The sequence below is a fragment of the Corvus hawaiiensis genome, chromosome 11 (assembly GCF_020740725.1).
Source record: "Corvus hawaiiensis isolate bCorHaw1 chromosome 11, bCorHaw1.pri.cur, whole genome shotgun sequence".
Classification (NCBI taxonomy): Eukaryota; Metazoa; Chordata; class Aves; order Passeriformes; family Corvidae; genus Corvus; species Corvus hawaiiensis.
Window position 1 is genome coordinate 15,666,535 of NC_063223.1, and position 25,120 is coordinate 15,691,654.

Genomic DNA, 25,120 nt, shown 5'->3' on the forward strand with positions numbered 1-25,120 from the left:
GGGGCGGCGCGGGCGCTGCTGGCGCTGGGCAGGGGCGCTGTGCTGGGGAGAAGAGAAGGCGCGGGCTGCCGGGCTCGCTGGCTCGCTTCTCCGGAGGGAATGGCGGATGCCGTGATCCGCAGTGGCGGCGAGATGGAGCTGGAGCAGCATCAGCGGACGGAGAAGACCAGCGCGGGCGTCCTCGGAGTGGAGAGTAACAGAGCAGGAGCCGCTGAGGACACCACACAAAATGGCGGACGCTCTGAGAGCGGTAGCGCTGGGGAGGCGCTGCTGGTGGCTGCTGCTGCTGCAGAGGACAAGGTCCCCACAAACCTCAGCATCAGCAGCAGCCAGCGCAGGAGCAGCATCTCGACGGCAAATGAACAGCAGCAGCCGCCCAGCGGTATGCTCGGGGGGCCGCCCCCTCTGCCTAAGCCCCCAGAAGACCAGCAGCCTCTTAGGAGGAACTTTCAGATCCCCAGGAAGAGCAGAGAAAAGAAAGGTTGTTCCTTCCCTTCCCCTCCCTTTTCTCCCTCGCTCCCCTCTCCATCCGATTCATCAGGCAGCTCTCAGACACCTCACACGGCTGCATGCAAACCCTGCGGTGTGGAGGAGGCTCTGCTGGCTCGCACTCGCGAGGCTGCTGGGGAGCTGATTTTAGTGTCAGGCTTTTACATTCTTTTCCTACCCCACCTCTTTTCTTTCTCACTTTTATTTTATCACAAGGATGAAAAAAACAAAGCAAAAACTCGGCTTGAATTTCAGACTTTTGCTTTAGAAGGAGGAGAAGCTGGATGCGATCAGGGTGGGCTTGAGTTGATCTCGGCTCTGCTTCTGGAGGTGCGTTCGCATGTGGAGAAGATGGTTCTTTGGGACACCGACATCAGAGAAGATGGTTCGCTTTTCTCTTCTCCCTGACCTCCTCCCTGCAGGAGAGGGGTGTAATCCTGGTTAGGACAGACTAAACAAACACTGAGCAGAGTTGTCCTTCATTGATGATACGCAGAAGACTGTTCTTATCTTGTGAAAGTTCTTTGCAGGGAGGAAGGGAGCATCCCACGTTTTTGTGCCTCACCTTGGAAGCGTTCTGCTTCCAAGTGTCCAGGGTTTGGTTTTTTTTTGTTTCTGAGTAACTCTTCCTCTAAAAGCCTGTGGTATTTCTTGCTTTTCATAAGACTCCACTGGTTTCTGCTTAACTTTATTTTTGTTAAGTGGAGTTGAAGACATGTCTGATTTCCTTCCTGAAACTTATTTCAGTTCTTGCCCTTTTGCAATATGGAGTCAGTAATTTAGTCCATATCATAGAAATACTTGTTTGAATAGGCTTCTTGTTCTTCAGAGAAGAGTGTAACATCTTAACTTCTTGAAATACTTTCTTCTGTAAGGAAGAGATGAAGGTAGGTTTATTTCATTATCCAGTCTTTTCTCTCCAGTAATGGAATAATTCCTTTTGGCAGTAATGACTCCTTTTTCTTCCCTTTCTTTCCCATTGCCACCCCACCGTGGGGTGATAGAAGTCTGGCAGAGATTCATTGTAGAAAGAACTGGGTTGATTTGGAGGAAAAAAAGCCTTTTATAATTCATCTGACTGAAAAATACCTGGATATAACGTGGTGCCTCATGAACAACTGAAGTGTCTTGTATGACACACCCAAGTGTGATTACATGTGAATACCTTTAAATGTATTTCAGAAATATTTAGTACTTAACCAACGATATTTGAAGTTCCTCTTTAGCGTTTGGTTCCAATGTGAATGAAAACCTGCAGAATACCTTTTCAGGTCATTTTGATTCATCATTTGCCTATGCAGAGCCATCTGCAGTGTGCAAAAAGTTTTAGGTTGTGTAGTTCACACCTCAGGCTTCTGTGCCCTCTAGGGTAGAAGAGGAAGCCATTCTTCAAAAACTGACTTATATCAAGGTCGTTTGACCCATTCTCACCTTTTTTCCCTTTCTCAGCCTGCAGAAAAGTTCTCAGGCATTTTAATCATTCTGATGACTTAGAGCTTCCGAAGCTCTCAAAGTGGACCCTGCTCCGTTCAGCTCATGGTGCTTGTGGGCTTATAGGTGCTGAGCATTGGTTTCGTATCATGGACTGCCAAACGTGCTGTTTGAGGACAACCAAATTGCTATTGGGATTTGTATTGTCATTTGAAAAATGATGCCATTCAGTCAGTTCTGGAACTGACCTGGAAGATCAGCGCTGCATGGATCATCTGATGCTGTAGTGGCACATGCTTATGGCATCCTTATTGCCAGTGCATAAGTACATCTTAAATTGCAAAATAATCTGAATGTCACAAGTCCCTCTCAAAAGAGCTCTGTTGGCTTGATTCTAAAGCCCAGCACAAAGCAATACACATGGAAGCTTCCTTCATCATTCCTTGCCTTGGAATTGTCCTTGTTTTGCTTTTTAAACCACCATTTCTTTCCTGGACGTACCATCCTGAGAGATAACTGCTGCCTTGATTGTGAAGGCTTAGCTGCTATGCACAAAGTACGTACAGGATTTGTCAGAAGTGTGTGGGTCTCTTTGGAGGGTTTTTTTGGTAGGTTTTTGATTTTTTTAAACATGGAAATGTGTTTCAGGAACAGTTTTTGGTAGTGAAGCGATTAAAAATTGAATCTGGAAAGCAGAAGTGTAAGAGAAAATTTAGGCTTTAGCTGTTTATTTATCTTCTTTGGAGTTTATCTGCCCTCCTGGAGACTTAAGTAGGGACTGAAAGTCAACAGAAATCCTTGTTAATCTGGAGAAATGCATCCAGAGGAAAGATATCTCTTAAAGACAGCTGTGATAATTTGGCACAGAGAATACTTCTGATTTTCTCATTCTTTTTCCTAGCATAGGAATTCAGGAAGCAAGTGAAAGAAAGGTTGGCTGCAACATTATTTTTTTAAGGTGTGCCTGCATTTGTCTTTCTCCTTAGAAGCCTTGGAAGGTTTGTTTTCTTGGTACATAGAGTTTAGCAATGGTGTTATGCTCTCTTGAGCAGCTTATCTATCATTTATCTTCAGGCTTGTCCTGGCCTCTTCTAATTCAGTTCTCAGATCTTCAGGGGTTTCCAAGTTTGCTTGAAACTTGAGAGATCCTTGATATGATTAGAAAAGCAAATTTTAAGGCTAAAGCACTGTAAGGGCACTTTTAACTTGCTGAGCTATATGAGTGATCCCCTTACCAAAAGATAATTCCACAAATGATGCTGACATCGCAGTCAGTGCCTTTAAGGGATTGCTTGTTGATTAAAGCTGGATGTTTATTTCTGGAGTCTTATCAAAGTAGCAAATGACTGCTGTTTCTCAGGCTGAGTGGGGGAAAAAGGTCTTGCTTTTACCCATGAAACTCTCAGCAATATGTGCACAAAGGTCCAGGTTGTCCATTTTCTGCTTCACCTTTTTGCCTTGTCTTTTGTCTTCTGATTTTCCTTTTCTTTGGTAGAGGTGTGCATCTTCTGTTTGCTACACGATATTTCTAAGTGGGGAACTCTCTCAGTCCTTGAACTTTGTAACTGTTTAGGCCTTTTGAGAGCAAAACACGTTCAGGCTGAAAAAATCATAAAAGTAAAAATGTTACAGTTCATTAATACCACAGATTTTTGGCCTTAGTCTTAAAAAATGAGGATTGAAAAAAATGAAGACTTAAAAGGGTGCTTCTCAATGGAGCTTTTGTAGCAGGAGCACTTCTGAGTGAAGAGTGCTAGCATTCTGCCAAGTTAGCTGATTAGAAAATCAGTCCTGTCCTTATCTTCACTTAAAAGTTTGTTCAGGATTTCTCAAGCAGGATAGCTCTGTCTTCACATTCTGACTTAAAGCAACCAAACCCACTAACTCCAGTCTCACTTTTCTGAAGTTGAAACATCAGACAGCTGTGAAAGAAAAGTAGAATCTCTCAGGCATGACATACATCCAAATGTCCAGTCCCTTGAGTAGTACTTACTAGCTAAATTCAATTTCCACCTAAAAATAATTACATATGTTCCAATGCCCTGGCTAGAAGCTGAACAAACCCAGTATTTATTTACGTATTTTTACCTATGCAGAACAAGCCAGCAAACCTTACAATGATTGATTTATGTTATAAGGACGCTGCAGGTTAGTCCTTACTTTAATTACTGCTTAATTAACACAGGTCAGTAAAGGTGCAGCATACCCCCATCAGCTTTGTACAGCAAGCCTGGAAGATATGAATGTGCACACTCCTGGTCTTTGAAGTGATGTAGGACTGGAGATGAGCTCAGTAATTTCGTGGTTTGCCTGGGAGCACACTTTGGTGACTGCTGTGCAAGGTCTAGTTTAGTACTTCTCAGTTTTATTTTAGTTTTGTTCTTGTTTCTGATTGCCTTCCTTGAAGTGAGGTACAGGCCCTGCTATGGTAACATGAATGTTTTAGACCATCGCTCTCCTTGAACACCGCAGCTGAAGTAACAAACTGAAAAGTATTGCCTGGCTACTCACCTCACTGGGGTAGTGTTTCATGTTTTGGTTTAGAACATGGAAGTCTGCAGTACCTCATGTTCTGGAAGAAAAAACTGCAACAACCTTTAAAAAAATTTCTTTAATTTCTGTATTCCATAGTTAAAGGACTAGGTAGGGCTTTTCCATGAGTGTGTTGAGAACTAAGTGTGTAGTAGTTTATGCAGGTTCTCCCTAGCAGGAGGATAGGGGGACTTGCTGGTTTTGGGCAAGTCGGTCTCTGCTCACTCCTCAGAGCTTTCCACAAAGCTGGAGATGTTTAAACACAAATAGGAACATGGATGACAATATTTGCACGTGTGACAGGATCTTAATTCGTGTAATGTGCCTCTTCCTAGATCTGCATCTGGGAAAGTAGGTGAGACATTGTGTATGGTTTGTCGTGGCTCTTTCTAGCTCACCCGGCAGTGGTTTCCTCCTTGTTTAGGCTCCAGGTGGAAGTGAGAGGCTGATTTTTACTGAGCATATGTCGTGGGGGAAGGAGGGAGAAGGGATAAGGTACAGTAAAAACTGGTAAAAAACCAGGAAATTCGGTCAAGCAGCTGGCACAGATAACCCTCTGCCTTAACTGGTCCTTTTTGAGGAGCTGGCAGCATATGAACCCCACATCTTTCTGACAGTGAGTTATTAAACCTTGGTGTTGTAGTGCCCAAGAGGTGTTTGGGGCTGGGGTGGAACAGGACGTGCTTTCCCAGGGCATGTCTGCCTGCAGCAGGCTTGTTTTCTGTTCTCTTAATAAGTGTTTCTCTCTTCAGTACAAGAGCATTCAATCCCAGTAATACTAAGTTGAGAATTCCATTCACTCTCAGTTCTGTCTCCTCCCATGTTGCTGTCAGCTTTTCAAGAATGTAGGCATAGTTACTAAAAAGGATGTTACATAAGTATGGTTTCTAAATCACTTTCATAACTTCTGCTCTTAAAAAATCACTTGCTCATTGTTGCTGGTGTTGGAATCACTGCTTGAGTTTGCAGATGTGGTGTTGCATTCTAAAGTGTGCAGCTCTTACTAAATAACACAGAACAGTTCAGTTTTCTTTAGGAACATTTGTTTTATATTGAGGCTTATGCAGTAAATCTTTTCTGCAGATGAGGGAAAGATTGCTGTCTAAGTCTACTAACATATTATTTAATGAAATTGGAGAATATACTCCGAAGATGTAATTAAATTTAATTTGTTGTTAGAATAATGGTAGATTTGGGTTTTTTGGTGAGACTAGTACTATTGTTGTTCTTCCTAACTGTTGTAACTACAGTAAAAATCCTGCACTTTTGGTTTGTGTTTTGGAAGTTATTCTGAGGAGAAAAACCACTTATTGTGTTGTGCTAGTTCAGTCCCCCCAGAGATGTTATTTTCCTAACCACTACTCTGAAAATCTGCACTGCCATTCTCTGACACTCCCTCTGGGGTTGCTCCTCTGATCTGTTTGTCACCTTGGCACCCAAACACAGATAAGAAGCTGGGGTGGGAACTCAGGCAAAAGTTTGCCCAGGAGGGAACTTGTACAACAGCATGTAAAAGGCTTTCCTTTTAAAGCACTTGTAGTAGGGGATAACATCATCAAACATGAACACAGGCAGTGGGGTTTTTTAATAATAGGAGCCTATTTGTCTTTTTCAAACAGTGTTGAATTTCTTCATATTTAGTTTAATTGCCATTAGCAAACAAACACAAAAACCCCTGTAATAGTTCTGAAGCGAGGCCAAGCTATGAAACTCTTGTTGAGGTTTTTATTAGAACAATTTGTTCCTGCTTCTTAATTTAAAAGAGTTAATTAGTTAATTACAGTTCTGGAAGTTTAATTACAATGTTTTGCAGTACATATTAGATGTTTTTCAAGGGGTAAATTCGGACTTGATGTGCTTGCCTTACAAACTTTTGAGAACTAGTAGCTGCTCAAGAGTAATATTAAAAAAACATAAATGTGATTTTTTTGTAAGGTGCTATCATTCTAGGAAATTTTAAGATACACTTTATAAAGTTCATATTTTTGAAGAATTTTAGGTGTTTAGTATTTGAAATTGAATCACAAACCATTTGTCTTCATGCATAAACTCAGTGAACTAGAAAATTTTGGATGTTTTCACGTGTATATTGGTGCTAATTATTTTATTTTTTTCTCTTTTATAGCGCTCTTTCAGCCAGTACCTCTAAGTTCTCGAGAATTTGAGGATATTTTGAAGATCCTGCATTCTTCCTACTTGGATCAAAGTTCAGTGTCCAATTTTACATACGAGAGAGCCAGCTTAGTTCATAGTGAACTGTTGGAAAAGGAAGTGAGTATATTTGTGGCTTCTGCTTCTCAGTAAGGTGTCAGTCAAATGACAGTGCTTCTTCTCAGTCTAGAGGCAGAGACCTGGGGATTATTTTCAGTTATGTGATTGGTACTTAATTGCAAACTCACATCCCCAGAAATGTAAACAGCTATTTTTCAGGCAGGTTTATTACTGCATAGTTGTAAACTCTTGCCTGCCAGGTACTCCAAAGAGACTAAAAGAAAAATTGTATTTGGCACCACTTAATTCTATGTATTTTTAGCTTTCAAAAAGTTTCTCAATTTTTATGTATTTGAATAAGCTGGAAAGATGGTTTAATGTCTTCTTTGCAAGGCTGATGTTTCCCGTGAAAATTAAGATTAAAATACACGTCTGATATAAGTTTCCATAGTCTCTGTAGTTTTTTTGTTTTCCAAGAAGTACTTTAACTGAAGTTGATTACTGAACTAGTAAGTGGAGCACCTTGGTTGAAGTCCTTCTGTTGTGCCTTACGTGGTGTCTCTTAAATCCAGCCTTGGCTTGCTCTCATCACTCTGAAATGAAGTTTTCATTCCCAGTGCCAAAAAGCTTCACATATGAAGTAATTGAATATATAATTTGTTCCCTGTGATTATCATCTTGAATTTATAAAGTAAACTGTAGCATTTTCTGCTACTGTTACATTAACTATTCGTGGTCACAGCTGAGAAATATTCGTAAAAACCACCTCAGCAGCAGCGAGGTGCATGTGCAAAAGTACAGAGAGTAGGTAAGTACAGTGTAAGAGATCTGTCTCCTAAAAAGAGAAAAAGCCTTATTTCTGGAGTTAAAAGATGATATGGAAGGCATTGGGCTGGATGGTTCTATCCAGTTCTGCTACAAAGATCAAACTAAAATGTTACTGCACAGGTTTGTTTGAAGAGTGTCTTTTTCTTAAAAAAACAAATACTTGGGCAGATTAAGCTGATTAGATTTCCCACAGGTATAATGTTTTTGAAATTTAATTGTAGCATACAGTAATTTCATTTGGATTATCTTTTGGTTATTTTTGTACACTTGGACCTGCTTACATAGAATTGACTCTTGACTGTGCCAGCAGTAATGTGTCTGCCTGTGTTAAGAACTTTCTGTGTGAACAGTTCACAGAAAAACGCAGAGAGCTGAAATTCGATGGGCGCATGGAGAAGGAGCTCTCGGAAAGCTACGCATTCCTCATGGTGGATCGGGGCCAGGTGAGGAACAAAACACTGCAGGGGAAATGCTTTCTTTAGCAATTAAGAGGTTTTGGGACTTTGGTTTTTTTCAGTGTTTTTATTGACACTGTCTTTTTTGCAAACTTTTTGCAAAAGTTACTTTTGCAAAATTCAGCACTGGAAGGTGTAGAAGGATGGGAAAGGGATCTAATATGTCACCATTTAAATCCTCTGTTCCCTGATATTTAAGGTACTCCCTTTACATGTATCTTGTCTGGTTTAGGTTCTGTTTTATAAATAAAAGGATAGATTTTCTGGATGGCATGTGAGTTTTTATTGGGTTTGTGTTCGGGTTTTTTTTTTTTTTAATTGAGGAGCAGTATTTTGTGTTTTCATTGCATTTAGGCTTTGGTGTTTATTCTGTTTTTTTGCATAAATAAGGTAACCTGTAATATTAGAAAGTGGACATTGTCCTCTCTGTCTCTGATCATATACTTCTAATCAAAGTGATGGAAAGGGAATTTCTGTGCTTTGTCTGCTATTTTAAGCCAGGATTTCTTAAGCATGCAATCATTTGGCAGGAATACTTCTGTTTTAAATAATAAAATTTTCTGCATTAAAAGCAAGTAATGTTCATAAACAGTGTTTAAGTTATAGGGAGGCTGTTGTTTTTTAAGATACAGGTTGAGTCTGTGTAGCTGCTCCATATCAGAGTTTGACTTCCACAGTTTAACAGTTTTATAGAGAATTCAGTCTACTGTTGCCTCTGTTTGTAAGGGTTGGGGTTTTGTTTTAAATCTCAATTTAAATTTTGTGATTCTCATTTCTCACTGTTTGTTCTGTTCGTATCCTGGCTTTCCTAATAGACTTGTTTGAAAAAACTGTCTGTTCTCTTTAGATCCAGAGTATATGTGAAAAGGGGCTGCAGGTTGGCCACTCCAAAATCACGATTCTCGGCAGCCCTTCCATGGGTAACTATCTTCATTATAAGTGCTGGTGTTATTCAGTAGCAGTTGGCAAATAATGTGATGCAGTTGTGTGAACTTTCAGTCCTTTTTCTATCACTGGCTGCAGCAATATCGCAGCAAGATGTTTTTTGCAAAGGGAATAGACATCAGAACATTATTTCATAGCTCTGTTTTTCAGTAGTAGGAAGACCTAATTCTCATTTTGGCTTTAGTCAAACCCATGTACCATGTCTTTCCAGTAAACCTGGGGGGCTAAAGAGCTCATGCAGTGTGTGGCTGGCTGCCTCTGTTTTTTTGTAGGTGTGTATTCAGAAATACCTCATGGACACAGTAGCTCAGCTCAGTTTTGATGTAGATAGAACTAGAATTCTTGAATCCACAAATCCAAGAAGAGCGTAGATAGATTGGAGACTTACAAGAGTCACAAGGTGTTAAAGAGTTTTGAGAGTGAAAGACAGTAAGTTCCTTTTGCAAAACTTTTCAAATAGAAAATAAGGAACTAATTTTGTCATCCTGTGTAAGAGGAACATGATACAGAGGTGATGTAAATATTGAAAGCAGAACAGGTTCGAGGTGGAGAAGAACAAAGCTTTATGAGCATTTGATTTTTTTACTGGTTTAGCTGGTAGAGGGTCTGGAGCAATTTGCTAGAGCAGTTAAATACAGACTGGGAATGAGAGGAACCTGAGCAAAATTGATGTTTTTCAGAGTATCTGAATTCAGTTATAGTTCTTTGATGTGAGGTAGTCAGCCAGACCAACAAATGACAGTGTGTGTTTGAGGCCTTTAAGTCTGTGAAATAATTAAGTACTGAAAAGCACAAAATTATTTTACCTTTGCACTTGAGTGTCAATTGTATCTTTATTCTTTTGTGTATATTGAGCTTTAATCCCATATAATGCTTTTTAAACTTCTAATAATATTTTAACATTCAGCATAATGTATTTGGTTTGTTTTTATACTCTTTTCAGGCGTATATATCTCCAAGTATGCTGATTTATTGCAGCCTAATCCTCTAGAATCTGGAGCAACTGGAGATGTGATTGTTTTTAAAATAATAAAGGTAATTTTTTCTTGCAATTCTTGAAAGATTACATTGTTTACTGATAACACACGGGTGGTTTTAACCTAACTTACTTTTAATTTGCACAATCATTTGCTTATAGAGAAACTAGAACTCTACTAGATTTAAAATCCAGTGTTGATATTAAGCTTAAAACATAATAAATTGTTCTAAAAAGTGAAAACGTATTGTTTTCTTTGAAAGTATGAAAATAATATGCTTCTACAAGTGGCTTTCTTAATGGCCTGTTTTATTTTCTCTGCTCTTACTTTCTTTGATACTTGAAGCAATTTGCCATTGTCCAGAAAAAAGCTCATGCTTACAATTTTGCTGCTTTATTACAGGGGAAAATGAAAAGCATATATGACCACATTGGTATGAAAGCAATGGAATCAACTGTCAAGAGTGTGTTGGATCCCACCCCAAAGCACGAGTGTCATGTTTCAAAGAATGCAAATAAAGTCACCTCCTTGCTGGCTTACCGAGCCTATGAACTGACTCAGGTAAAGCTGAGACTGTTACCTCCTTACATAAAAACTTCATAAATGATGGAGAGAAAAATCGCTGAACTACAAGAAACCCTGGGCTTCCCTGTAAAGCTGCAGCTGGGTGTGTGAACAGCCCACTGGTGCCTGCATTAGAAATCACAGAACAGCATGGCAGCCTCTCCTGTTCCCATTGTGTGTTCCTGAGCCTCAGGCAAAGATCTCCTTCAGATTAGGGTGGAGGTGGAATAGGAAATAACTGGGGAATGTACATGGGACTGGAATGGAGGCTGGAAGAGAGGACATAATGTGGGGAGTTTGAAGTGTAAAAGTATTAACTGGTTTGTGGTTGTTAAGTGAGACTCCTGAAAGGGAAAATGTTGGCTGGGAAAGAATAGCATTTTTCTTTCTCTCCTTTTTTTTTTTTCCTTATTCCCCTTTCCAGATTCTCAGGTTTGGAGATGATGAGGGAGGAGAGAATGAAATCAATTCCAAGCATTTATGTTCCTCCAGGTGTTCTATCTCTTACTGCAGTAATCTGTTGCAGTCAGATAATTCCACCAAGTCTGTAGATTTCTTATTTAGATCCTTATTTGAAAGCATTCTCTTCAGTATTAGCAACTTCTTTGGTCTTCTGTAAATCACTGGGCCGGACACTGAATCAGATGGCTAAAAAATGAATGTATTTTTTCATTCCTCATTACAAACTTGCCTTAATTAACATTTTACATTAGAATTTTGTGACTGAATTAAGGATAGACCCCAAAACTCATTGCAATATTTACTTTCATCTGAAGTTTTTGTTGTTTTTATTAGTTGTCCCTTCTCTCACCAAGAATATACTTTCAAGTAAATGTAGCAAAATTATTTTCTCATTCTTGATTTGCTCCTGAAGTAGTGTCTGCATCTAAGTCATTGATAAAGGAGGGAGAAGGTAAAAAAACTAATTAATTGTATTCTATTGTACATACGAGAGGAGCATTTAAAAGCTTCCTTGTTTTAAATACCAGCTTTTAAAGAAACTGACTGTTGCTCCAGGCTTCTGATTTAACATGGTGTCACTTCTTTTTCCCAGTACTACTTTTATGAATACGGCTTTGATGAGATCAGGCGAAGACCAAGACATGTTTGTCCTTATGCTGTTGTTTCATTTACTTATAAAGGTGACATGGTACAAGGACCAAAATTTGTGCCCCCATCAAGGTAAGCTAGGAAATGAGTTTTGGAAAGGCTGCATATAGCATGAAGAATTCATAGCTCTTGGCAGTAGCTTAGAACTGATTTAAATGAACAGTGCTGAAATGAATGGATGTGTCACAGGGACTTAGCCTAATAAATACTTCTAATGCAAAGCAAGAGGTGGCAAGATTGGTTTTACGCAGCAGGGTGGCCCCTGTGGGAAGCAGTTCTGCTGCTCTTCCCACCTGCTTGCCTTCTGCCCAGGTAGAATCCGCAAATAGTGGGGGGTTTTACCTAACTGAGGGAATTAGTGGATGTAAAAAACGTTTGTGGCATTATCTTGCTTGGTACTCTACAATAATATTCTGTATATTGTGTCTCTGAACCCTTCACTGGTGCCTTACTGCTTGTGGAGAGAATATGTAGATGGCCAGTTGATCACAGATGCAGTGGGATACCTGTGCTGATGGGAAGGTGTCCAGGTGTGGGGACTGTACTGTGAAGTGCTAAAAGCAGTTATCAAGGTATCTAAAATAGTGTAAGATGCTGCAGCAACATAGCTTGAGGTTAGAGAGGGAATTACCAGTCTTGCTGTTTTGTTAGACTGATGAAGTGTCCTTAATGTAAAATTCAGTGGCCAGAATTGTCTGTTCCAACCTAGTCATTCTGTCTGTCTTCTTTTGTTTAGACCAAACACCTCCCACACAGATAGAAGTACAGGTAAGAATGAATTCCATTATTTTGGTTTTATGATACAGACACGGAAGGTTTTGATGTCTTTCCCCTGTAGTTTTATGTTTGACCAGTTTAGTTATGCTGTGTGTATACCTGAATTCTGTCCTGAACCTTGCTGGTTCCTGATACTGCGTGATGAAACAGACCACCTTCATGTGTATCTTCTGTTATCAGAATGAACCACAAGTGAACAAAATCAAAAGCCTTTTCCCCCTCCTTTCCTACTTAGAGTGTAGTAAGAACTGATCTTCAGTTCCTGAATTTCCTGTTCAATAGCACTTCAAGTAATATTTTCCTCTGTCATGCTTTGTTTTGAATCTAATTCAAGCAAAATTAAATGTATGAAAGTGGTTGACAGTTAAGGTAAGGACAGAGGATATCATTCCTCTGATATTGGCATCTAGGGTGTGCTTATACATACAGGTGTAGGTAACACACCAAGCTCCCTTACTCTGCTCAGAGCAGGTCAAAACATAACAGGGTTGATAACATCCTTTCTGTTACCTTTTAACGTTGTTGTCTGGTCTGGTATTAGGATGAAATTTTTGCTAAACTGGTTTTGGAGATTCAGCAGCCTCTTCTTTCAGTCCCAGCTGGCAAGTGGTTTAATTTAGTCTTCCTTTCTCCATCTTAATTTAGAGAAATCTAACATTACATTGTGGAGGGGACAACTTTGGAATAAAGGCAAACTTGTGTGCCACGTTTCCCTAAAATCAGCAGCACTACCTTTCCTTCCATGCAAGCTGTGAGTATTACCATTTAGACCATTTAAAATATTGCTCTATTAAAACTCTTTTGAGTAGAGACTGCTGAGTCTTGGATATATTCAGATGAAAACCTAAAATACTGACTAAGTGCCTTAAATATGTCAAACAAGACTTGAGGCCTGCATGTCCAGAACTTTCTTGAATTCGGGCACACAACTGTCAACATCTCTTTGCTGTTTGGTGTTTTGTTGCTTGTGGGTTTGTTGATTTTTTTTTTTCATTGAAGTGACACACACTCCTGTGCAGGAATAAACACCACTGGCTCATGAGATAGTCCAAAGAAATTATTCTTAAGAGTATGTATTTACTAGTTCTTATTTTGTCAACGAGGGTAGGAATATAAAAGGTAAAAAAAGAGGTCTTTATTTTTTTATCTCCCCCCAACCTTCTTCTCCAGTCCTGAGAAGCTTGAGGTTGAAAAAGTTGTCAGCATTGATCAGTTGAAGAAAAAATTTTCACCAGCATTGTTCTTTAAAGAAACTTACCAAGGAGGAAAAGAAGGTAAATAGTTCTTGCTTAATTTCTTTAAATTTAGAATTTTCAAGTTTTCTGAATTACAATTTTGTTTCTTTTTTTCTTACTTTCTCTTTCTCCCCTTGTATCGTGTCAGTGTTGAAGAATGGCATGTACTGTAGCCTGTATGAAGTTGTGGAGAAGTCCCGTTCTGGGAGTCACTTAGAGGGTTTACTTCAAAAACTAGAGAAAGAGAAACTTGTGAGTGCAACAGATTTGACTATTCCTGTTTTTAAAAATAATTTTACTAGTTAGTAATTTGAGGCATACTACAAGATCCACAATCTCACTGGAATTCTTTAGCTGGCATATTTTTAAGTATCAGGGCACTTCTCTGCCCAAGACAGAATTATCTGACAGTCAGGAAGAGTATTCCTAGTGAGCAAATGTCTTTGAAGCAGTTTGCTCTTTTTGCTTGAAAACAGGTCCTTGTAAAACCACTTGTGGACAGAGGATTTCTCTTTCTTCTTTCTCCTTGGCAAATGATGTCCCCTTATGGTAAGCATACTCTGGGTTTTTTGGGTTTGAGTTGGGTTTGTTGTTTTGGTTTTTTTAGGGGAGTCGGTTTTTGAGTACTGGATTGTCTTTTGGAGTGTAGTGGTCCTCTCCTTTTACCTGTTTTTATTTTTTTGTGTTCTAGACCACCAAACTGGATGGTCCCGTGTGCTTCATGCATTGTTTCTGTTTCCAGAGTCTAGAGATGTAATTAACTCAGGTAGGTTTGTTCACTGTTGTGTACAGGTTTATTTAAACAGAGATGAAATTCTGTTGAAGACTTTGTACTGCTCACAGTCAGTATGGACTTAGAGTAACAGTTTGCATTGGTTATGGCCATGGTGTTGGTCTTTTAAAATATTTGTTTCTTCACAAAAGAAAATATCACACATTGTAGGTTCCTTTGTTCATGTTTGAGAAAGTAAAACTTTGTTGAAATTTCTTGATATGGCTTCCCTGGCTTCTGAATTATTTCTTCACAGTCATTCCAAACTGTGTTTCACCCAATATGTATTAACACAGAATATTGCTAACTAGTCATCATTTATTTATAGCTTCATGGTTTGATTTTAATTGTGGGTTCCCTTTCCTCCTATGGCAGCACAAAAAAGTGTTCCATATGGAACACAGAAAAATTCAACTACCATGGTTTTGGATGAAAGAAAGGAAAGCATTCCAGAACTCAAAAAGCTGATTCAGTCTCTACATTTTGCTTTTATTCAGTCCCGTAAAGACAGTAGTGCAGATTTCAATGCTGTTGTGGAAAAGTACATAAATGAATATTTTAAAAAACTCTACAGTGGCACTGGTAGAGAATTTATATTATATGAATACTCATCACGGCTGGATGACAAAACATCTCTGTATCCTGCCCCGAGATACAAATCTCACATTGACAGCTGCTTACAGAACTATATTTTTGGTTGTGAGGCCTATCAGCTCCTCGTTTCCAGAGCTATGGAACTGCTGGACAGAAATCGGAAGCCTCAGCGCTTCAGTCCCATCTCAGATTACGAAGCTACAGAAGACTACTCTGACTTTGCCAAGGCAAAATGTGGGAAAAGAATCCGTTCCAAATATGAAGCCCCTGCTGCCAAACAAAAACTGCCTCCTCCTGGAGATGATGATACTGAAAGACTCCAAGAACTTATTAATTTGATCCAGTGTAGGAAGAAAAATGTAGGTGGAGATTCTGATTCTGAAGACCCCAGAATTAGAAGTGGTGTGAAAAGAAAGCTGGAAAATCAACCTGAAAATTTACAGAAATATCTAAAAATGAGTGACTCTTCAGAGAATATTTGTCAGTATGAAGGTAAGAAAGTATTTGTTTAGAGTTCTTCTTTAAACATTGTTATTCAAAGCATATTTATAATTTAATCATTATAGATTAAGTATTTTTTGCATGCTGTGGATGTTTAATGCATGGTGGTTCATTTAAACATTGGCCTGAGATCTATCCATAGAGATAGTTTATTTTTTGCAGGTTTCTTCTTTCTAGGAGACAAGTTAATTGGAATTGTCCTGCAGGTTGCGTTTGTTCTGCCTCTTTGGAAAGAAGGCAGACTTTCAAAGAGTTTACTTGCCTTGGAGCTATCCAAAGACTTTCAAATAGAGAACACTCAGCAGACTTGATATTGTAACGTCTTCTGCAGAGTTTGACTTTGCTGTAATTCTTTATGGCTCCAAAACCTTCTATAATACCTAAGAAGTTTAGATTGAAGGGAAAAAGCATAGTTAAGTTTGGAAATAGCCAGTAATGTGTGTAGTGGGACAAAGGAAACAACCTAATAGTAATAAGATTAAATTATTCTACACATGAAATTATCTAGAGAATAATCGCAGATACCTTCTGATTTAAGATCTGCCAGAAGAAACCCCTTTGATTTCTGTTTCCCTGACCCTTTCCTCAAGGCAATGATAGAGGCCTCCTGCAGAAGGGGGAAACTGGGGAGCAGGGTGACACAAAGAAGAGGGGATTTCTATCAAGCACCAGTCACTCTCGTGTGTGTGAATCACTGGAAGGAAGTGACTGATCTTAGTTGTCCTCTTGAGAGGGTCAAAAGCTACTGAGTGGCATGTTGGGGTGAAGGAGGCAAAGGGTGGGCTTTATGGTTGGGATTTCTGCTTGGAATTCTGTGAACCTTCAAAGGTCTTTTAATAGTGATTATTAATGTAGAATATGTGATGAATGCATGTCTACATTTTTGTTAAAATAAGTGTATGTATACATATGAACCAATGCTAAAGAGTGAGACTGTGGGTATGTGGCACATGTTTGCAGGGGGATCTGGTTTTGTTTTTATTTTAAGACTTAGTAATGGATTCCCTTTCCCCTCCTTGCCCTGTTCTAAGGGGGCAGAACCTTGGATTCACCACACTCTGTGTTCTCAATGAATTCTGAGCATGGTGGCCACGAGAGTGACTTCAGGCAGGTGGATGTGTCTGACCCTGCTGCCAACACACATGGGTTCCTCAAAGTGCTGCTGGAGAGGCTGGCCACTGCTGACCGCTGCGACCCGGCCCTGGCACAGTTTGTCAGTCAAGCCTCAGCAATAGGCACTGAGGAAATTGAAGAGGATATGAGACAAAAATATGAATATGAATCCATTCCAGCTCAGGACAGAGATGATCACGAGCTTCCTAACATTGCTCAGGCTGACAGTGTTACCTTCACGGACCCGCAGAGCCCGGCCATGCTGGAAGCTGGCGTGTTGTGCTTGCCCTACCCTGTCGATGTCAGTCTGCAGCTCCCACCTAATGAAGGAGGCCTTGAGCACACACTACATTTGCAAGTAAGTGAAACTGCTAAGATGCTGACAGTGAAAGTACTATTTTCATAAATATTGTGAGACAGTATGAAAAAAAATTCTACTTTTTTACAGAGGTAAACACAGATAAGTACTAACTTTTCTGTGAAGCTTTTCTGTTTGGTAGGAGCATACATGGAAATTCTCTTCACTCTTAAGCGTGTGCTCCTGGTTCTTTATATCTGTTCTTTCTGTAATAAAAAAGGAGCAGAGTTGAAGAATTCTGAGCACTTCACTGCATGCCCAGCTCTCTGTGTGCCTTCTTGGTGCAGTGGTGTACACGAGTTCTGTCAGCTCACAACTAGCAGATCACCCTTGTGCTTGGGGATCACAGTGCCCCAGCTGCTTGCTCCAGCTTATTACCCTACAAGAGTGATTGTTCCATGATCTCTGTTACTGGTACTGACACACAAAGCCCAGTTTCTAAGTCACAGAGCAGGAATGAGTTTGTCCTACCTGTAATATCCACACCGTGCTGCTTCTACGGAATGTGAGATGAAATTGGCTTAAGGCCAATACTAGTTGCAGGCAGTGCCTCAGCAAAGCCAACATCTCATGGCTTTAGTCGGGTATCAATATAACAGCCTGCAAAGAGCAAGGGAGCAGCCAGTTCTCCTCTCCTTTCCTCCCCCCCCCCCCCAGCTTCCATACTGTAAGGCCAGTGCTCAGGAAATAACTGCCTCGGTTATTTCATGACAGACCAGGGAAGTACCTCATGGAAACGTTTCCAAGTTTGACTGGACTTGATTGATGGCAGAATTGCCAGTGTGCTGGTGAACTCAGATGTGTTCTTTCTGTCAACTGCTCAGAATGTAAAGGCTTAATAGTAGCAAGGTATTGTTTTGAGATGGGTTTTTTTTTTGTTTTTTAGGAAGCAAGCACTGGGAATACCTTTGAAGACTATGGTGCCTGTCCCAGTGCACCTATAGAACACGGCTATCACACGCAACATCCCATCTCAAATAATGTAGGGGAAGTTGGAATGCACTGGAAACTTATTCCAATTACAGGTAACATGGGTTTTCACTCCTCTATTCCTACAAATAGTGAATGAAAACATATTCTAAAGGTGTGTAGCTTTCATAGATTTGTTCTTGGATCACATGTTGGTACACAAGCTCGTCTGTAGCCTATGCAGTTGTTTCTTGTATTTGATTAATACAGAAATCTGCTGGATGAAAACAGATATTGGGGGAGAATGTTGGTTTGGCTTCATATTGACACAAATTAGAAATGTGAACACTTTAAAAACAAACAAAACTATAGTTTTGAATATGGATGGTGAAGAAACTGAGTTGGGGTTATGAGGGGCTTTCAGCAGTCCTTGCAGCACCACTGAAGCTGTGCCAGTAATCAATCAGACTGATATCCTCCCCTTTTAAGCAAAAAAACTTGTGTTCACAGATGCAAGATCAGATGCAGCTTGCAGTCCAACTCCACCAAGTCATTTGTGTCCAAAATAAGCTTTTTCAAAGTGAGGATTTTAACCTAGTAGCAAATGAAAATACTTGAATAATATGTTGCCCTGCTTGATTTCTAATTTAATTTTTAATTTGTAATGGAGGCATATCATGTTGTGCTTACCCTGTGTTATCTCTGGGAAAATGACTTGTATTCTGCTTTTTCAGTAGGCTTGGACTGTGTTGTTTTACTGTTTCAGGAGCTGTTAAATGTACTGTGCTTCTGTACCTCAGCAGACTGTAACACTTGAGTCTTTGGATTTAAGTTGGTTGGTGGAAGAGACATAACAGTAATGCTGGTTTTGGGCTGTGATTTGGAGGTTTTAGTGTATCAGTTGTGTGTGACTTTTGAGATGATGATGATGATGATGAACTCTTCCTCTGCAGGTCTGAAATCACCAGAAGAGCCACTGGAGTACTTGCCACCAACAGATGCACTTCCCAATGACCCCCGGGTAGTAAATCGACAGAGGAATTCTGATTATCAGTTTCCATGCTCTCCATTTTCAGACACACAGAAGGGGACAGCAGAAGATGGACATTACACAGGACAAGTGGAGAAACCTGAAGATCAGTATGAGCTGACAGATCACCCTTTTACAGCTAAGCATTCCATTAGTGCAGTAATAGAGACAACACTGTTAGAAGAATATAAGCTCTTTGCAAGAAAGATTCAAGAAATTTTGGAGCAAAAGAACATTGCTTATGTCAGTGGCATGTCCACACCAGTCCTGTCTGCCCAAGAGAGGATAATGAGACTTTCTGAACACATCAGTTTGCAGGCATCAGAGGTTTCTGTCCAAGAATATATAGAGACCCTGAGTGAAAAGTTGAGTAGTGTCATTTTGGCTTCTTCATGCATGAAGCAGACTCCCCCAGTCTATTCTAGTCCTGAGGCACTGGAGGTGGTGAGCAGCACTGCTCCCAGGCCTGTGCCCGACACGGTGGCCATGTGCAGGGACAGCGACACGGCGCCGCTCCCAGAGCCACTGTGCAATAACCTGGGGGAAGAGCTGCACTCTCATGAGCAGCCTTCAGCAAGCCTCCCCCTAGGAAAGGAGAAAACGGATCATGGGAATGCTAAACCAGAGGATCAGACTTCTTCTGCTGGTGATCTCGTGGAACCACCAGAAAAGACTCAGAAATCCCCAGAAAACTTAAATGTTTCAACTCAACCAGCTTTTTCTGATTTTATAAGTCAGTTAAAACCTGAAGACTTTAACAGTTTGGTCAAAATTATGAAACATGTACAGAAAAACATTGTCCAATTTTATGTTCATGAAGAGGAAGAAAGTGTTCTCTGCAGAGAAATCAAGGTAAGTCTGTTTGAGTTCAACCTCTCTCTCGTGTCAGAACAGTGTGTCTTTCAAATCCACTTGTATGAAACTGGACTCACTTTCACTGTGAAAGTGAATTGTAAAAGTAGGCTGTCCTGTCCTATTTCTTCCTTGAGCTTTTGAGGTAGTCTTGCTTATATTTAGCTTTTACGTAAGTCTTTTTCTTAGAGCTGGAAAACAGAACAGGCTGGAGGTTGGTTCTTTCTGAAGATCCTGCCAGGGGGTGGCCTTACAGAAAAAAGATAATAAGGGAAGAAATGTGATAGCTTACCATTTTAGAAAGAATGTATGAAAAGTCACTCTATGTGCCTTTGGGTTTTTTTCCCTTCCCCTGTAATTAATAGTAGAGAGAACTTAGAGAAATCACTGTTCTTCTGTAGTTAAATGTGTAAGATGAAAGTTGAAAACTTCTGGCTTTTCTTGAAAACTCAGGCAGTTTGATACTGTCAGTTGGCCATGGGTATGTGATTTGATAGGAATGACTGACTTGCTGAAACAGCTGCTCTGTGTTGCTGCATCCTTCTGATGAATGTATGGGAGAGATAAAGAAGCCCAGTCCCTCTGGGATTCACTGATGTGGAAAACCTTCCTGTTGTGGGTGTCATCTGGGCACTGTTTTTACCAAACTACTTACTAACTTTTTCCTTGTCTCCTCTTTCTGTGGTGGCAGGAGTATCTTAGAAAGTTAGGGAATATAGAGTGCCATCCAGAGCAGTTCCTTAAAAGAAGAGCTGATTCAGATAAACTGTTGATCATTATCCAAAATGAAGACATTGCCAACCTCATCCATAAGGTATGTCCCATGTAAGTAACTGTGTGCTACAGAGAGCTGTTGCCAATAGTGAGATGAGCTCATTTGGAGCAGTTCTGCTTCCTTCCCAGCACAGCATTGAACAGTGCCCTGTGTTCAGCTGCTGTTTGAAGAAACAAAAGGGTTGTGGTAAAAATGGTCTTGTCCCACCATTCACCCGTAACTTCTTCCACCTCCATGCATGTGCTAGTGCGTATTTATTGTTAGTAGCTGCAGAGCTGTAGAGGCCTAAGTAGTTCTGCTTCTGGGATGCTCTAACAGCAGGTGAAGGCAGCTCTCAGATGACCTGAGCTACTCCTGATAGCTGGGGCTTAAGACCCTGTGCTGAACAGAGAGTAAAACTACTCCAAGTACTCAGTGTGCCTTTACCTTATTCCTGTAATGCTCCAGAGAGCACCTGCCAGGCAAGACAAGAAACTAATTTTTTGAAAATGTGTTTTGAAGTTTGGTGCCTGGCATTGGTAGGTAGGAGAGTTCTGTAGTTCCTTTTTCTGTGTGACCTCTGGTTACATCTCTGATTTCAAATGTTTTTAAACAGATCCCTGGCCTGGTGACTCTGAAGAGGCTCTCCTGTGTCAGCTTTGCAGGGGTTGATAGTTTGGATGATGTGAAAAATCGCACTTACAATGAACTGTTTGTTTCTGGGGGTTTTCTTGTGTCAGATGAATCTGTCCTTAACCCAGAGTCCATCACTACAGGTAGGTGTGATGCTTCTGGGAGCTTTAGAACTCAAATCCTGATATTTCAGTACCTGGGGAGGTCCCAAACTCACCACAGTAAAGGATCAGGTCTTCCAATTTTTGTGATGTTCTTTGAGAACTTCAGCTAATTCAGTCTCTGTCTCAGCTCAGTGACTTTCTTGAACAATATATGAACAGGGAGATTTTGTCTTCAGTTTGTATCACATTGTGTAGTTATGTCTCTGGAACCTTTTATTCCTTACTACTCCATCCACAAATATGCTATTTGCTTTATTTGAAATTGAATAGTTGATGAAGTTACAATTTAAAAAAATATTTTAGCAAGGCAGAGCATGTATGACTGGGGTCATCTTTTAAATACCATTGCTGGGCACCTGAGGTACAGAACAGCAGCTCAGTTTTATGATACTGTTGTTGGCCAGTCTGCTTGGAAGAAAACTTGAAGTGAGTGGCTGCTGTTTGTAATTGTGTGACTGTACTGTGATGGAAAAAGAAAACAGCTTTTTGTATATACTGAAGCAGTATTTTCAGTCTGCATACCACAAAATTTAACTTTTATTCAATATCTCTATAACAGATAAACTAAAACAGTTCCTGAAGTTTCTGGAGGATCTCAATACGCCAGATGGGAAATGGCAGTGGAAAGTCCACTGCAAAATACAAAAAAAACTTAAGGAACTGGGGAGGTAAGTAGGGTTCTACAATACCAGCTGCTAAAACGCTTCAGCATTCATTATGCCCTCCAAAATACACTTAAATAGAAGTTACTCTTATGTTTGTCTTTTGATATTTGGACTGACCTTAAATAGTTTCTAATGGTGACCTTTCCCCCCCTGCAGGATGAATGCCAATGCCCTGAACCTGCTCACCCTTCTGAACACCTATCAAAAGAAGCACTTGGTTGAGATTCTGTCTTACCATAACTGTGATTCTCAAACTCGAAATGCTCCAGAACTGGACTGTCTCATCAGGCTTCAGGCTCAAAACATACAACAGAGACATGTTGTCTTCCTAACAGGTAAACACCACATTTGGGAACACCTCTCCCCCTTTGTTGATAATGGGTGCTAAATATTAATACAAACCCTTCTTTTATGTACTTAGAAAAGAATCTCAACTCGAGAGCGTTTTATGTTGATAATGGCATAGTGGTTGCTGCTGTTGATGACTTCATGTGTAACTTCAGAAGTCTCGTTGGGTATCACAACTCTGTTACTGAGCAGAACCACCTTCCTCCCTGCAGTGCTGGCCAAAGACAATCAGGTAATGTCAAACACACTTAAGCTTTCCTTTCCAAACTGCATGTGTGGGGGGAGGTCCTGGGACAGTGTGCCTTGACTCTGGTCAGTGAACACACAGCTGGCAACGAAAACCCAACTCTCAAGCTACTCTTTGTCTATTTGAAATGATGGGGGAAAGGCAACTGGGGTGGAGCACCAGAGACCTTAAATACAGAAGTACAGGCTAAGATGGTATTTGAGGCACTAGACAGGGCATGTTTTCAGGAAAAGGATAAACTTATCTCTATCTACTTAGAGTAGATAAACTGTACTGAGATGTCAGTAATTGTACTCCTTTAATTGTCTGATCAAATACTCACCTGCTGTGTAACTTTAGATGCTGTTTTGACATTGCCCCCTTTGGAGCTGGGAGTTGGGATTTCCCAGCACTAAATATGAACATGGTGTGCAGAAGCTTTTAGCACCGAGTAACTGGACACTCCCACAGAGGGTTAAGTGTGTGTGTTGAGTAAGTGAACACGAGTGGCAGAAGACCAAGACTTAAATGCTGTTGGACTGGCAGACCTGAAGTGTAACACTGTGAGTAGTGTATGGCCTTTTTAACCAAAGTTTGTATTTCAATAGAATAGGTCTTTCTCTCTCTTTTAATGTAGTTCTTGTAGAAAAGGATGAAAAGGATGAGGAGGACATGTCTCTGGATTCAGGGGATGAGTTGTCAAAAATAGAAATCTGCAGTGATGCCTCTAAGTTTGATACTCATGTGGAAGCTTTGCAGACAGAGGCCAAGGGCCCACATGGAGTAGATGCTAAAGAAAGCTGCTTATCAGTTACAGAGTTATCTCCTGAAGCACAAACTGGCCTTGTGGAAAAGACTTACAAAACTGACTTGGAAGAGAAGCAGCCAATTACTCCAGTTTCTACAACATGCTCTGCTGAAGGAGAAAAACACAATGCAGTTGAACAAACTCCTTTCAGTAACTTCCAGGTTTATAGCAGACAATTAAACATGTCCCATCAATTCAGCCACTTTAATGTACTCACTCATCAGACTTTTCTGGGGACAACATACCCAATTTCTCCTGCAAATCAAAACCAAGAAGGGAGCAATTATTTTCTATCTGCCTACACTCAGAGCATGGATACAGAAAAGTCATTATCACCTGGTGGCTGGGATAGCTGCTGTGATTCTTCCAGGCCATATTCAGAAAAGAAATGAACTCTTAAGTCTCTTTTTCTAAGTTGCTGTGGACTTTCCTGTTTCTAAAATGTTGGATTAATGATTTCTATTTTATTCTGGAACAAAATGTTTCTTGTTATCTCAGATGTTTTCATGTTCTATTTAAATTCCTGATGGCCTGTCCCTGTTGGAACCATCTGAAAATTTAAATAAATGCATATATTTTTTAACGTTTACTGTACTTGAATTATCTTGTTCGTTGGCACTTTTAAGTTTCTACATTTGTATCTGACCTGTTACCTAGGCTTCAGTTTGAGGTCTGTTTAATGTAAAGCTGAATGTTTGCCTAAAATATGTGAAAGAGCCAGTTGTTTTCTTTTTTTAACTGTAAGAGTATCCAAGTCACGTTTCTTTACATAAATATTAAAATTAATGTATTTATTTGACATTGACACAAATTTTGTACAATGTTTTTACATAGCTCTAAGGCAGTGTACTTATTTTCACGACTCTATACTGGATTTTTGGCTAAATACCTCAATTAGAGTAACCAATGGTGCAGTTCCGTTACAAAAAATCAAATAAACTCTTAATGCACAAGGGACTTGCTAACACCTTGCTTTGTCTGTGGTTTTTATAGTTTGCAAAGTACTTGGGGAACACCCAGGCTTGGTTTCATGCACAGCAGTTATTTGTTCATCTCACTTGGTGCTCTGTGCTACTGCAGCACCATCAGTGTCCTCCTAGCTTTTATCTGGCCACTGTAATTACTGTAATGAGAGGACAAATATGGGTTTAATGACTGTGGGAGTTCAATTTGCATCAGAAAAACCTCAATCCTCTCCCACTTCAGTTTAATGATTCCTGGGCTTTCAGGCTTTTTTTTGGTTTGGTTTTGTTTGTTTTGTGAACTAGCACTGGGGTAAGTACAGTTTTACCTGTTTCTTAATCCTGTCTTTTTAATTTCACATCTGCTGAGTTACCAACTTTTTCCCCCTCAGCGATTCTCTCTTACTTGGCTCGTTTTGTTCATCGTCCTCTGCCTTGGGCTTCTGGCAGGCAGCAGCCACAGTGAGCAGCTGTGGAGTCTCTACACAACCCTTGCTGCTGCAGTGCTGGTTTTGCTGAGACTCTTAACTTTTGCTGCTTGTCTTCGGGTTGTCCAAGTCCTGAGCTTGGGGGTCTTCCTGTTTGTAATTTGATTTTACTGCTTTTCTCTGGGATGTGTTGTTTGGTACCAGGTGAGTGTTTGAAACTATGTAACTAAACTCACAAAATTAGTAGGGACAAAATTACTGGTTAAAAAGGGCAGCTTTAAAAAAACCCCCAAACCCATGGACTTTTGCCTAAAGTTGATTCTTTCCCTCTATAAACAGTGGATTGATCTATTTGTTCAAGTTAAGAACCAGTACCAGACTAGTGTAGCACTTATTACCCTCCCCCAAACATGGCAAATAATCTTTTCTGAAAAAAAGAACTCCCTTGT

General features: G+C 40.2%; 1 protein-coding gene across 4 annotated transcripts; it reads left to right on the forward strand.

Moving 5' to 3' along the window:
- On the forward strand, positions 1-24,246 carry TASOR (transcription activation suppressor). Of its 4 annotated transcripts, XR_007206097.1 has the most exons (24): positions 1-481; positions 6,578-6,723; positions 7,842-7,934; positions 8,794-8,866; positions 9,835-9,926; positions 10,271-10,429; positions 11,487-11,614; positions 12,279-12,310; positions 12,965-13,070; positions 13,490-13,593; positions 13,703-13,806; positions 14,031-14,103; positions 14,246-14,320; positions 14,702-15,412; positions 16,453-16,892; positions 17,779-17,917; positions 18,755-19,683; positions 20,375-20,497; positions 21,054-21,213; positions 21,794-21,902; positions 22,056-22,234; positions 22,321-22,479; positions 22,834-23,036; positions 23,285-23,403. XR_007206097.1 is itself a non-coding variant. In XM_048315631.1 (23 exons), the coding sequence occupies exons 1-23, from the start codon at positions 100-102 to the stop codon at positions 22,887-22,889; spliced, it is 4,572 nt and encodes a 1,523-aa protein (XP_048171588.1). In that variant the 5' UTR covers positions 1-99; the 3' UTR covers positions 22,890-23,274. The 4 variants fall into 4 exon arrangements, 3 of the variants coding, with proteins under 3 accessions (XP_048171588.1, XP_048171586.1, XP_048171587.1); XM_048315631.1 differs by lacking the exon at positions 23,285-23,403 and having other exon boundaries at positions 22,834-23,274; XM_048315629.1 differs by lacking the exon at positions 22,834-23,036 and having other exon boundaries at positions 2-481; positions 23,111-24,246.
- The last annotated feature ends 874 nt before the right edge of the window (positions 24,247-25,120 follow it).

What these genes read in the sequence shown, in the direction of transcription:
- TASOR (XM_048315629.1), top strand. Translation starts at nt 100, where the DNA reads ATGGCGGATGCCGTGATCCGCAGTGGCGGCGAGATGGAGCTGGAGCAG. An exon ending in CCACACAGATAGAAGTACAG is followed by an intron (nt 12,311 to 12,964) that starts GTAAGAATGAAT and finishes ATCTTAATTTAG; the next exon opens with AGAAATCTAACATTACATTG. An exon ending in AAACTTAAGGAACTGGGGAG is followed by an intron (nt 21,903 to 22,055) that starts GTAAGTAGGGTT and finishes CCCCCCCTGCAG; the next exon opens with GATGAATGCCAATGCCCTGA.